Source organism: Elephas maximus, chromosome 4 (assembly GCF_024166365.1).
Source record: "Elephas maximus indicus isolate mEleMax1 chromosome 4, mEleMax1 primary haplotype, whole genome shotgun sequence".
Lineage (NCBI taxonomy): Eukaryota > Metazoa > Chordata > Mammalia > Proboscidea > Elephantidae > Elephas > Elephas maximus.
Window position 1 is genome coordinate 43,737,571 of NC_064822.1, and position 14,203 is coordinate 43,751,773.

Below are 14,203 nucleotides of genomic sequence, written 5' to 3' on the forward strand. Positions count from 1 at the left end.
CTAAAATAGTGCCAGGTTTGCAAAGTGAGAAGTATGAGATCTAAGAATAAGCGTTTCATAATACAGCTTACTTAAGTCAGGGTTTCTCCTGATTTTTTTCTAAAAAAGTTTATCAAATGCATTTCTTCATATTAAAGTTATTTTAGAGCTATCATGTTATAATCAACAATAAACTTAATAGTTCAGATTACAACTAATGAAGTTTCATAAGAACAGCAGGAATTTATTCAGTGCCTACTATGTGCTGGGCCTTACAGATAGAAACTCTCAGTCCCAAGCCTCAAGAAGGGCCACAATCTAATAAATACCTAAAATACAGTGTGATAAATAGAATCATACAACTAAGTCAGGCAAATAGTAGTGACAAAGAGTGCATAGCTTCCTCCTTAGGAAGAAGGGAGTGAGGAAAGGCTTTGAAAAGGAAATGAGGTGAGCTGGGTTGAAAGATGAGTTGTAAGCATCCATGGTGTTCTGATAGAGAATGCATTATTACTGTCTCAGCTTATATCATAGAATGATAGAGCCCAAGTTGAAAGGCACATTACAGGTCTTCTGATTCAGAATCCCAGTCGTGTAAGAATTCTCTTGGAAGTCCCTGACAGGGAGGCAATGTGATTAGCGCATTGGTGTTCCAATGGTGCTGTGGAATGTAGCTTCAGATATTCCTCCGAAAAGTGGGGTGAAGAGTGGATGTAAACAGCTAGGGAATCTGCTCAGCATTTTTTGCCTGTTTTGTGTATTAGGTTTATGTATGTTTTCATTGAAGGAAAGAATAGTTCACAGCTAAAAACCACTGGCATAGTAGAAGGAGCATGGAACCTGTGGGGTAGTCTCATATTTGTATCCTTAGGCAAATGAAATTAAATTATTTAACATATGAGAAAGTTACCTGTACACTGTAATGCACTGAGCGCATTTTAATTATTTCAAATTCACTTTTGTTATAATCTCTCAGAGCCCTAGTTCCTTCATTTTCAAAATAAGGGAGTTTCACCCAGAAGTCTCAAGTTCCCTTTAGCTCTAGAATTATATGATTCTGTGATTATCCAGCTATCTCTTGAACATTTCCAAGGTCAGAAACGCTCTTTCAGTGTACTCCTTTCCATCGTTTTTGATAAGACTTAACATTGGAATTAGAGCATCTTGTTTTCTGAATTATAATTAGTAATTGATTTTATAAATTGCAAATACTGGCACACAAAGCTGAGACTGTATCGTTTGCAGGATATGGACATTTCGATAGCTAGTGATGTTTTGTATAGCACATATGCCCAAAGTCAAATGCTTCAAATGTTGCTTTTAATGAAATATTTATGTTCTTTTGGTAGCCAGAAGTGCAACTTGCTGAAGGCTTTGATGTGTTTATGCCTAAATCTCAGCTGGACTCTATATTGTCAAACTACACTCGCTCAGGAAGCCTTCTGTTTAGAAAACTGGTGTGTGCATTTTTTGATGACAAGACTTTGGCTAACTCCTTACCCAATGGGAAGAGGAAAAGAGGACTCAATGACAACCGGAAAGGACTAGACCAAAATATTGTGGGTGCAATAAAAGGTTGGTCTGCATCATTTCATTTTATGGGTTCTTTGTTAAGCTTTGCCTTCGTTCCGTAAAGATGCAGCTGAAATCATAAGTTAGCTAACTAGAGGCAAATTTACATTGTCATTGGCAAATCTTAAGTAGCATGGCTTTTGGTTGTGAGCTCTGTAACTCACCAACCCAAGTACCACTAGAATTTGATATTTCAAGGTGATGTTAATTTGTGAAAATAATAATTTAGGAGCCAGTTTGATCTGCTGCAGAACTAAAAAGAAGTTTTTTCTTAATTGACTTTTAAACGAAGGTATTTATCTTCTTAGTAATTTCTAACTAAGAACTTTACCAGAATATGATTTTTCTTAAATTTTTAATTGTAAATAAGAGTTACAGTCTGATGCTTTTTTGAAAGTAAAGTAAAACAGTTCTTTCAAAGTTCAGAAGTTGCTTTACCAGGTCACTGCTTCGAAAGACACTTTAAGTCCAAATGAACTCACTGTGAAGCCAAACCCTGTCATTTCCGTACTTTCCTGGCCTTTTCTGCTCCCTCTTGTTTTGTGACATGGAGGTATGTCAGTTACATGCAAAGAAGACCATGAATCTTTCCGCCTTAACACCTCTGACTATGTAGCTGTATTCCACTGCGTTCCTAACCATGCAGGTGCACGTGTATCTTCATTTATATCCAGTTCCATATCCTAGACCTATTTTTTAACTTTAAAAAGTCCTTATTTAGGACTCTGATGAATGTAATTTTAGGAAGTAGAAGTATTTAAATGTTATTTTTTAAAAGAATGTAAACAAATTCTCAAACATAAACACTACCATGGAAATGGAATTTGGAATCAGGCCTTAATTAAAACCAGAATAACTGATAAGGATGTTCTTCACTGGCCCAGCTCTGACATTGTTTGGCTTGTGGAGTGCTACTGGATGCAGAGATCTTTCTCTCACCCCCCTCTTGCTCCCCATTATCTTGCAAAATGAGAAAATGAATTTAATCGTCTTTATGGGATACTTGGAAATCCACAATTAACTTTAAAAATAATACGATTTTTAAATGGAGTTAGCAAATACCAGACACCATTTGTTCGTGGCCAGAAGGACATAAGCCTTCGTTAACAGAAAATTTCTCATTCTCCATTAGAAATGTTTTCACTTAAAGTGACAGTTGAGTTGTATTAAATAAGAAAAGCTACAGAAATATCACAGTCTGTGCCATTTCAGAAAAGAATGATGCAGCCTGGAATGACACTAAAAACAAAATTACAGAATTTGAAGAATGGTCGGTGATGTAACTGGGACTTGCAGAAGTGACGCAGGGTCCCATTTTGTTTTAATATGGCCGAGGCCTTCTCCAAACATAAAGGTCAAGGCTGATGATGCTTTTCATTGCTGAAGCTTTTAAAGACACTGAAATGCAGCCAGGAATTGAGTTTTTTTTTTTTTTTTTTTTTTTTAGGACAGTGTATTGGCATTATAGAGGCATTTAGGGAACCATAAATGACCGTGTTCCATTTTAATGACTATAGAAGTTACCTTAATAATACGTGGTAATGAAATGTGTCATTACACATAGACTGATATAAGTTTATGCTACCATTTTTAATCTAGATTGTACATCATACAAGAGTTTGAAAAAATAATTACAAGCAGAAATAGAGGACATGCCTTAATTTTCTGCACTGCCTTACTCCTTTTTTTTTTTTACTCCTTAGCTAGAAATAAACACAGCAGTGAGGTTGCTGCACCTATGCATACATAGTAAAGCAGATTATTCAAACCAAAAACTTAGTTTCCATATTCTTCTTTCTTTCATCGTTGAATTAAACCTGTCTTTAAAGTTCTATTAGAACAATAACAAAGTAACTTTAAAACAGACAGAAATTCACCCATAAGCCACCAACAACCTAGGTCAACAAATATTTTACATTCCTTGTTTATTCATAGACATACACTTTTATTTTGGTAATTTTTTCCTGATTACAAAAATAATATATACTTCTAAAAAAAATCCAGATCATTAAAAAATGTATAGAAAGCCAAAAGGCCTCCATAGTCCTATTCCTCAGAGGTTACCACTATTAACAATTTGGTGTACATTCCTGCAATCTTTTTTCAAAGTATGCATATAGTATCAGGTTTATTTTTCTGATGAGAGCAATCTGTTCATATTGCCAACTAACAGGTTTATCTGATTTAGTCTGATAATTTCTTATAAGCTCCTTGAAGACAAGCTTTGTCCTAAATATTTTTTATTATTACCTGTTCTACTTCAACAAGAGCTTTGTACATAGTGGGATTTCAATACGTATATGTTGTGTGAGTGAATGGACATGGTTTTTTATTTTATGTTTTGGCTTTGGCCTTAATTTATTGACACAATGGATCTCTAGTACTAAACATCCATTCTCATGTCTTCTCATAACTAATTTGGAACGATCTTTATTAAAAAGTTGTTATAAAATTCTATTGGTTAATAAAATGCCAATGAAAGCAGAAAATGGAAGCCAAAATTGAATAAAATTTCAATACAACTCTCTTAACTTCCTAATCCATTTCCCTTTACCATACCATACTTTTACTGATTAAAATTTATTAACCCACATATACACTAGCACGTGATTTTTGTTAGTAGCTGTATATTGAAGGTTCTCTAGAATAACTACACCTGCTTATTCTGGCTCTTGGTGGAGATAGAGAAATGTATTTACTTAAATCTTTTGAATCTGAGTATTCTGGTAAAGTATGAAAATGGTTTCTCTCAAATGTTAGATATTTAGTCATTTCTTACTCTATCCTTTATAGGATAGCATGCTAGTACTCTGTTAATTTGAAAAGTCCTACAACTTAGGAATGTGGGAAAACTGGTCAATTTTATAAATTCTCAAAAATAAAAAGAATGGTAAGGGCCGGTTTTTGTTTCAAAGTGATTAGATTGGTTAAGACAGCAATGGGAAAAAAATATGAATATCTATGAAATGCTTATAAAAAGGAAGAAAAATGGAATGAAAAAAGACCTTAGTGTGGGAATTATTAACAAAGATTTTTGTAGTGATAATTAATATTCCCCCATGACAGTATCTTGAAAATAAAATGTAAGTCTCTTTGTAGAGAGCGTATTTTTCACATATGCTCATCTTTTTTATGGTGGCTGACACTTGGTAATTCACTAAAAATTCAGTTATAAGTATGACCCATGGTATTGATGATGAAAGAACCCTTAATAGAAACAAATCACCTGAGCACCCTGAGTTTAACTCTGGGAAGAAGCAACTTAAACTTATGGTCTTATTAAATGAAGTCATAGGGTTGAATGGTGAGGATAAAGTTTAGCATCTTGGATTTGATTCAGAATTGATTTTGTAGCCAGAGTGGAGCAGAGGTTGGTACTCGTGTGTACCTGCTGTAGACTGTAACTGGCATCTCATTCTTGATATGATATACTCACTAGGCCATACAGCTTGACTTGGTGAGAGTTATCTCAATATTAATATGTTACGTGAATCTCCGAATGCTCTTCAGAATATATAGTTGTAATAAAGCAGTTCTGGGAACCTGGGTTATGATGTTTAATTCAACTTCATAGTGATTAGTTGAGAACATTATATTACTATCAAATTGTACCAGATCGTAGAATCCTCTTACATGTGAATGAAGTGAAAAGACGGTTGACCACTCTTAGTTACTCCTGGGTGGTTTGCTATCCACCTAGATAGGCACAGGCATCAGAACATCTCTGAGACAAAACACTGAAAAATTAACTGTGGTCCCTGAGAGATTAGAAGGCCTGACTACGTTTGACGTCACTCTTTCACAGGCTGTGCTGAAGGGAGCGGCAAGCCCTTTCATTTGATTCCAGTAGAAAGTGATTACCTGATTTATTCTGATTAACTAGACTTGTAGGGTCCATATTTGTTGTTTTATAATACTTTTATTTTCCATTTTTTTTGACAAATTAATATGGTTGGGGATGGAATTGACACCTGATTTATTATTTATTCTTTGACAGTAACTTCTTTGTGCTCCCAGAACTCCCTCTAAGAACAAGACTGAAACATCAGCTTGGATTTGATTTTTTTTAATAATAATAGCTAATATTTATTAAATGCCCTCATGTACTAGGTACTTAATATACATTATCTCGTTTAATCCTTACACCCGTACAACGTTGATGCTTTTATTTCCACATACAGGAGAGGAAACTGAGGCTGTGAGAAAGTGAGTAAGCTGTATTACTCAAAGTCAACAGCTAATAAAGGGTGGAGCCAGGATTTAACCCCAGGCCTCGCTGATTCTTGGTGATATATGTGATACATGAGCCCAGCTTCTAATGTAAAGGTTGGCCGTTGGAGTCCAACCAGAGGCGCCTTGGAAGAAAGGCCATGTGATTTACTTTGGAAAAACCAGCCATTGATAATCCTGTGGAGCACAGTTCTACTCTGACACAGACGGGGTTGCTATGAGTTGAAGTCGACTTGATGGCCACTGATTTGGCTTTCTGACTACAAAGCCATTTCCCACACGCTTCATTCTTTTATAAGGAATATTTGAAAAGAGAGAAAGGTGTCCAATGTTTAAATTGCTATCATAAAATTTAGCATTTTGAATTGAAAATCTACTACAAACTTACTTAAAATGACCGTTGATTATTGTTTATGCAAAGCATATTCAAAGTTGGAAACCCTGGTTAACAGTGGTTAAGAGCTATGGCTGCTAACCAAAAAGGTCAGCAGTTTGAATCTACCAGGTGCTCCTTTGAAACCATGTGAGGCAGTTCTGCTCTGTCCTGTAGGGTCGCTATGAGTTGGAATCGACTCGATGGCAATGGGTTTGGTTTTTGGTTTGGTATTCAAAGTTTAGCCAAAAAAACAAAATTTTTTTTTTTTTTTATTCAAAGTTAATTTCTGGCTAAAGTGTAGCTCCACCTTGATTGATTTACTAATTTCAAGGGCCAGTCTTTCCTTGAAGATATAATTGGTCCCATCATGCTGGGGAGGAAAATAGAAGTTTGATCTCTTCTCTAGGAAAAGAGACTTCTGAGATTCTTGCAGGGCACAGGACCACAAAGAAAAACTTTGGAAGTAGCACTGTATATGTAGTCTTTCAAAATTGTATGTAAATTAAATTCTAGTTTAAATATTTGGCAATTGGAACCAATTGATGAATCCTTTAATTCAAGAATCCTATTGGAAGATAAATATAATTTGTTAAATTTTGTGTTCATATTTACTAGCTCTCATATCAAGTCTGCTTAAAATGATGTAACTAAATGATATAATATATAATAGCTATATAATTTTTTTTTTTATATAATTACACCAGAAGCAGAGCTTGTCTGTTAGCTCTGTTTGTAACTATTACTTTGTTGTTGCTGCTTGTATTTTCTCACTTTTTATGGAGGTTCAGTGGCAAATAGGTTATGTTGAATCTCAGCTATTCTGTATATGTAGCCCTGTATGTTTAACTCCTTCCACGTTGTTGGGGTTAGGTGCCATCGAGTCAGTTCCGACTCATAGCGACCCTGTGTACAACAGAACGCCTTCCATAATGGTTCTCAGATTTTAGTGTGCATCAGAGTTACCTGGGGTGCTAGGTGCTAGTTCAGAATTCAGATTTCTGAGTCCCATGCTCAAGAGATTAACTTAGTAGGTGTAAGGTAGTCCCAGAAATTGGGAATGTGAACCAGCAACCACAGGTGATTCTGATGCAAGTTGTCTTCAGACCATTCTTAGAGGAGCACCTGATTCTAACCAGGCATGATGTACAGCAGCAGCATGTGTCAGCCCTACTTGATACTTCGTCTCCTTCTAGTTAATCCTCATGAACGCCTAGTTTTTTGAAGGCTGCCCTACTTCTCCCCTGGAACAACTGAGAAGATAGCATTGTGTCAATGCCCCTCATTCTTTCAACCCTTGGGATTTAAAATTATTTTTTTGTGTTGTGTTTCACAAGAGTCTTGGTTTCAGACATACCTGCAATGCCTTACCAGAACTTGATTAAATAATGGCCTAGTCCAAGGTGGAAGAAAGGTACTTTCAGACGTAAGCACAACTCTTACGTATGGATCACTAAACAAATACCGTATAGTTTTTCATATGGCCTTGTCATTATAGTCTTGAAGAAAATGTAGTCTTCATTCCTGGCAAGTTCTTGGCCAGAGACTCCTTGAGTGCCTTTTTGAAGCGCTCGTTCAGTCAAGTTCTTCACCAAACAATCTGACACAGAGGATATGATCTTTACTGTGTATCAGATACTGGAAAAGTCATGAGAACATGAAAATCTTTGCAGATTTAAAACTTGTAAATCATCAGTGGGCCTGAAGTTTTTGGTAATAACACAAACATTTATTGCCCGCCTGCTGTGAGCCAGGAAGTGGTGATGTAAAGATGAGTGAGGCATGGCCCCTGACCTTAAGGAATGTGCAAACTACCGGGGCTACAGACATATAAAAAATAAACCATAATGTTGAACCGTACTCCAGAATGGAATAAAATACATGTCAAATTCCTATTACCAAATGGGAGGAGAAAGCACAGAGGATGTAGTGCTAAGTCTCACTAGGGGAAGGCCTCAGGAAACGGGACATCTGAACTGGACCTTGGAGGTTGAGAAGCATTTCAAAGGCAGTGGGAATGGAAAAGTCTAACCAGTGAATAAGTTTAATGAAGTTTAAATTAAATAGAACATTGGGTGAAAGCCTTTTGCTTTCAGAACTATTTAAAGCCTATTCTAATTGATGGACCTTGAATCTGTTTACCTTAAAGTGTTTAACTTCCTGAATATTGTTGTTGTTAGTTGCCATGGAGTTGATTCTGACTCATGGCAAACCCAAGTGTGCAGAGTAGAATGGCTTCATAGGGTTTTCAAGGGTGTGATTTTTACAATGAGTCTGTCTATCCCCAGTTAGTCACTAGTCTTCCATATACTCAAAAAAGGAGTCTTATATTTCTCAAAACTGTAGATCCATTTGTTTGCTATATAAGGAGCAAATGGAAATGTAGAAAAGTTTGTTCAGAAGAAGATTGCGGCTTTTATCGATCTTTCTTAAGACTTTCACATAATGGTCAGGAACCAGTTGTGGGTTACCTTGAAAGAATTCAACCCTAACTCCCAGTTAATGAATTCTTACAAAACCTGCATTTTAACACCAGTGGTAGAGTTGAGTAAAATAGCCTCCTGTCAAAAGGGATAAGTTTCTGTAGCATGAACAGGGCTATATAGTATTATTGTGCATTGCACAACATTCTGGGGCACCATTCCTATTATTGGCATTGCAGATTTGTGTATTTATTATGACAGTTTTCTGGCAGATGCAAGTAAACTGTCTTGAGGAAGGGGCACCTTTCTAATTTGCACAGTGGCTCCATATTAGCTAGCCATGTCCCTGAAAATAGAATGGCAATGTTTTCGCCATACTTCACCTCCTTTTTATTTAACTTCCTGAATTTTGGGGCTGATCTAAGATACCTACCAGCATCATAGGTAATGCTGCATCTCATCTGTTTTCCTTCCCCTTGTAGGGAAAGCAGAATTGCATAAGTCTAGAATTGAACAAATTACATTCTTTGTAGCTTTCTCATGGACCTTCAGTTGGTGCCAGGAATGAGGCAAATGTTTCCGTTTAATTCTGTAAACAGCCCCTCAAAAGATAAAATACTTAGAACTAAATCTAACCAGAGACGTAAAAGACCTATATAAAGAAAACTATAAGACACTACTGTAAGAAACCAAAAGTGAACTACATCAGTGGAAAAAGATACGTTGCTCATGGATGGGAAGACTCAATATTGTAAAAATGCCTATTCTACCCAAAGTGATCTATAAATACAATGCAATCCTGATCCAAATACCAGTGTAATGGTATTGATTTGGTGATTTTCTCTTCAAAGTTCTTTTTGTTGTTGTAGAGGAATCCAGCTGATTTTTATATGTTTATTTTATATCCTAGTACTCTGCAAAACGCTTTTATTAGTTTCGGTAATTTTCTTGAGGGTTCTTTAGGTTTTTATGTGTATAAGATCATACCATCTGCGAAAAAAGACACTTCTTCATATAGAAGGGAAAGCGGCACCGGATAAGTAAAGCATTACTGAAAAAGAAGAACAAAGTGGGAGGCCTCACACTACGTGATTTTAGAACCTTTTATACTACCGTAGTAGTCAGAACAACCTGGTACTGGTACAACAACAGATACATAGACCAACGGAACAGAATTGAGACTACATCAGCCTGAGACCAGAAGAACTAGACAGTGCCTGGCTACAACTGATGACTACCCAGACAGGGAGCACAATGGAGAATCCCTGAAGGAGCAGGAGAACAGCGGGATACAGACCTCAAATTCTTGTACCAAGACCAAACTTAATGGTCTGTTGGCTTCGGGAATGGTTCCAATCTTGGGCTAACAAAGGGCGCGGGGACCGTGACCATCAGGGTCCCTCAAGCCTCAGACCATTAAGCCTGGTCTTTTTACGGGAATTTGAGATCTGCATCCCACTGTTTTCCCGCTCCATCAGGGATTCTCTGTTGTGTTCCCTGTCACAGCAGTGATAAGTGGTAGCCAGGCACCATCTAGTTCTTCCGGCCTCAGACTGATGGAGTCTCTGGTTTATGTGGCCTTTTTTGTCTCTTGGGCTCAACTTTACCACATGTCTTTAGTGTTCTTCATTCTTCTTTGCTCTAAGTAGGTTGAGACTAATTGATACATCTTAGATGGCCGCTTGCTAGCATTGAAGACCCTAGACGCCGCTCAGCAAAGTAGAACGCAGTACGGGTTCTTAATACATTTTCTTAGGCCAGTTGACCTAGATGTCCCCTGAAACCATGGTCCCCAGACCCATGTCCCTGCTACTCTGGCCTTTGAAGCATTTGGTTGTATTCAGGAAACGTCTTTGCTTTTGGTTTAGTCCGGTTGTGCTGACTTCCTCTCTGTTGTATGTTGCCCTTCCCTTCACCTAAAATAATTCTTGCTTTTTTTTACTATCTAGTTGGTGAATACCCCCACCCTCCCTCCCCACCCTCGTAACCATCAAAGAATATTTTCTTCTGAGTTTAAACTGTTTCTTAACTTCTTAAAATAGTGGTCTCATACAGTATTAGTCCTTTTTCAACTGACAGATTTCACTCAGCATAATGCCTTCCAGGTTCCTCCGTGTTATGAGATGTTTCACAGATTTCTCATTGTTCTTGATCATTGCGTAGTATTCCATTGTATGAATGTACCATGATTTATTTATCCACTCGTCCATCGGTGGGCACCTTGGTTGCTTCCATCTTTTTGCCTTTATATACCGTGCTGCAGCAAACATGGGTGTACATGTACCTGTTTGTGTAAAGGCTCTTATTTCTCTGTGATATATTCCAAGGAGTGGGATTGCTGGATCATATGGTAGTTCTATTTCTAGCTTTTTAAGGAAGTGCCAAATCGATTTTCAAAGTGGTTATACCATTTTACATTCCCACCAGCAGTGTATAAGTGTTCCAGTCTTTCCACAGCCTCTCCAGCATTTATTTGTATTTTTTGGATTAATGCCAGCTTTGTTGGAGTGAGATGGAATCTCACTGTAGTTTTGATTTGCATTTCTGTAATGGCTAATGATTGTGAATATTTCCGCATGTATCTGTTAACCACCTGAATGTCTTCTTTAGTGAAATGCTTGTTCATATCTTTTGCCTATTTTTTAATTGGGTTATTTGTCTGTTTGTAGTTGAGTTTTTACAGTATCATGTAAATTTTAAAGATCAGCCACCGATCGGAAATGTCATAGCTAAAAACTTTTTCCCAGTTTGTAGGTAATCTTTTTACTTTTTTGGTGAAATCTTTGGATGAGCATAGGTGTTTGATTTTTAGGAGCTCCCAGTTATCTAGTTTCTCTTATGGTGTTTGTACATTGTTAGTAATGTTTTGTATCTGTTTACGCCATGTATTAGGGCTCCTAGTGTTGTCCCTATTTTTTCTTCCATGATCTTTATCGTTTTAGATTTTTGGTCTTTGATCCATTTTGAGTTAGTTTTTCTGTATGGGGTGAGGTATGGGTCTTGTTTCATTGATTTGCAGGCAGATGTCCAGTTATGCCAGCATCATTTGTTAAAAAGACTGTCTTTTCCCCATTTAACAGACTTGAGGCCTTTGTAAAATATCAGCTGCTCATCTGCGGATGGATTTATGTCTGGATTCTCAATTCTGTTCCATTGGTCTGTGTATCTGTCGTTGTACCAATACCAGGTTGTTTTGACTACTGTGGCGGTTTAAAAGGTTCTAAAATCAGGTAGTGTGAGGCCTCCCACTTTGTTCTTCTTTTCCAGTAATGCTTTACTTATCCGGTGGCTCTTTCCCGTCTATATGAAGTTAGTGATTTGTTTCTCCGTCTCATTAAAAAATGTCACTGGTATTTGGATCAGGGTTGCATTGGATTTATAGATCACTTTGGGTAGAATAGACATTTTTACAATATTGAGTCTTCCCATCCATGAGCAAAGTATGTTTTTCCACTGATGTAGTTCACTTTTGGTTTCTTACAGTAGTGTCTTATAATTTTCTTTCTATAGGTCTTTTATGTCCCTGGTTAGATTTATTCCTAAGTATTTTATCTTTTGGGGGGCTGTTGTAAATGGTATTGATTTGGTGATTTCCTCTTCGAAGTTGTTTTTGTTGGTGTAGAGGAATCCAATTGATTTTTGTATGTTTATCTTATATCCTAGTACTCTGTAAAACTCTTTTATTAGTTTCAGTAATTTTCTTGAGGATTCTTTAGGTTTTTATGTGTATGAGATCATACCATCTGCAAAAAAAGACACTTTTACTTCTTTGCCAATTTGGATGCCCTTTATTTCTTTATCTAGCCTAATAGCTCTGACTGGGGCCTCCAGCACAATGTTGAATAAGAGTGGTAATAAAGGGCACCCTTGCCTGATTCCCGTTCTCAAGGAGAATGTTTTCAGTCTCTGTCCACTTAGGATGATGTTGGCTTTTGGCTTTGTATAAATGCCCTTTATTATGTTGAAGCGTTTTCCTTCTATTCCTATTTTGCTGAGAGTTTTTCTCAAGAATGTTGTTGAACTTTGTCAGATGCCTTTTTTGCATCAGTTTATAAGATCATGTGGTTCTTATCTTTTGTTTTATTTATGTGGTGGATTACATTGATTGTTTTTCTAATGTTGAACCGTCCTTGCATACCTGGTATGAATCCCACTTGGTTGTGGTGAATTATTTTTTTGATATGTTGTTGAATTCTTTTGGCTAGGATTTTGTTGAGGATTTTTGTGTGTAAGTTCATAAGGGATATTGGTATGTAGTCTTTTTTTGTGGTGTTTTTTTACCTGGTTTTAGTATCAGGGTTATGCTGGCTTCGTAGAATGAGTTTGGGAGTATTCTATCCTTTTCTGTGCTCTGAAATACCTTTAGTAGTAGTGGTGTTAACTCTTCTCTGAAAGTTTGGTAGAATTCTCCAGTGAAGCCATCAGGACCAGGGCTTTTTTTTGTTGGGAGTTTTTTAATTACTTTTTCAATCTCTTCTTTTGTTATGGGTTTGTGTTAGGTAGGTAGGTGGTATGTTTCTAGAAATTTGTCTATTTCCTCTAGGTTTTCACATTTGTTAGAGTACAGTTTTTCATAGTATTCTGTTATATTCTTTTAATTTCAGTTGGGTCTGTTGTGATACCAGCCATCTCATTTTTTATCCAGGTTATTTGCTTCGTCTCCTATTTTTCTTTTGTCAGTCTGGCCAGTGGTTTATTGATTTTGTTAATCTTTTCAAAGAACCAGGTCTTGGTCTTGTTAACTCTTTCAGTTGTTTTTCTGTTCTTCATTTCATTTAATTCTGCTCTAATTTTTATTATTTGCTTTTTTTTGGTACCTGAGGGTTTCTTTTGTTGCTCTCTTTCTGTTTGTTCAAGTTGGAGGGATAATTCTTTGATTTTGGTTCTTTCTTCTTTTTGGATGACACACCATTTTGAATCAGCCTAGCCAGGTACAACATTTGGGGGTAGATTCTATTCAAAAATGTGAATAGAAGCCAGGAGCAAATGAGATAGCAGACAAAGGGGACTGAGACACATAAGGCATTCCATTCCAGTTTAATCACTGGAGTTGGGGCCTATCCTGGCCTCTTAAAAGAGTCAGGTGTGGCCCTTCTTACTCACACAGCAGATTACCTTAAAGATGACATTGAGTTTCTAACAATAACATGCCCTTGCAACCACATTTTTTAACAAAGGCATCAGCATTCTCCTCCTCTTCAAGTTTGAAAACTCAGAACCATTTTCCGTGACTTTTTTTTCTTTGCTTCTCATCCCACTTAATTACCCAGCCTTATCAGTTCTTTTGGTCATTCGTTGTAGATCATACCGTATACACTAACAGCCAAGTAACACTTTTGAAACAAAACTAGATGCCATCATTTTCCTACTTAGCTCTCCTTTGCCTGTTAAATCAAGTCCAAATTCTGGCCTCCTCCAAACTCTCCATAATTTGGCTTGTCTCTCTTTGCGACGGTATTTTCCAGTGCTTCCTAGCAGGTGAACCAGCCCAGTGTTGACGCTGTTGCTCAATCTCATGTTCGTTTTGGACCTGGATTATGCTGCTTTCCCCAGAGCTGCAATGCTCTTCTTTCTTTTCTTGTTCTGGACAAATCCAGTTCATTCTTCATGCTCCAACTAAAGTGCC

General features: G+C 37.0%; 1 protein-coding gene across 2 annotated transcripts in view; it reads left to right on the forward strand.

The window, feature by feature from the left end:
* Positions 1-14,203, forward strand: part of BEND7 (BEN domain containing 7) — a 125,237-nt gene that overhangs the window by 43,156 nt on the left and 67,878 nt on the right. For both annotated transcript variants that reach the window (XM_049881966.1, XM_049881965.1), the window contains exon 7: positions 1,329-1,554. In XM_049881966.1, coding sequence (XP_049737923.1) covers positions 1,329-1,554 — 226 coding nt within the window. The remainder of the gene's footprint in view (positions 1-1,328; positions 1,555-14,203) is intronic.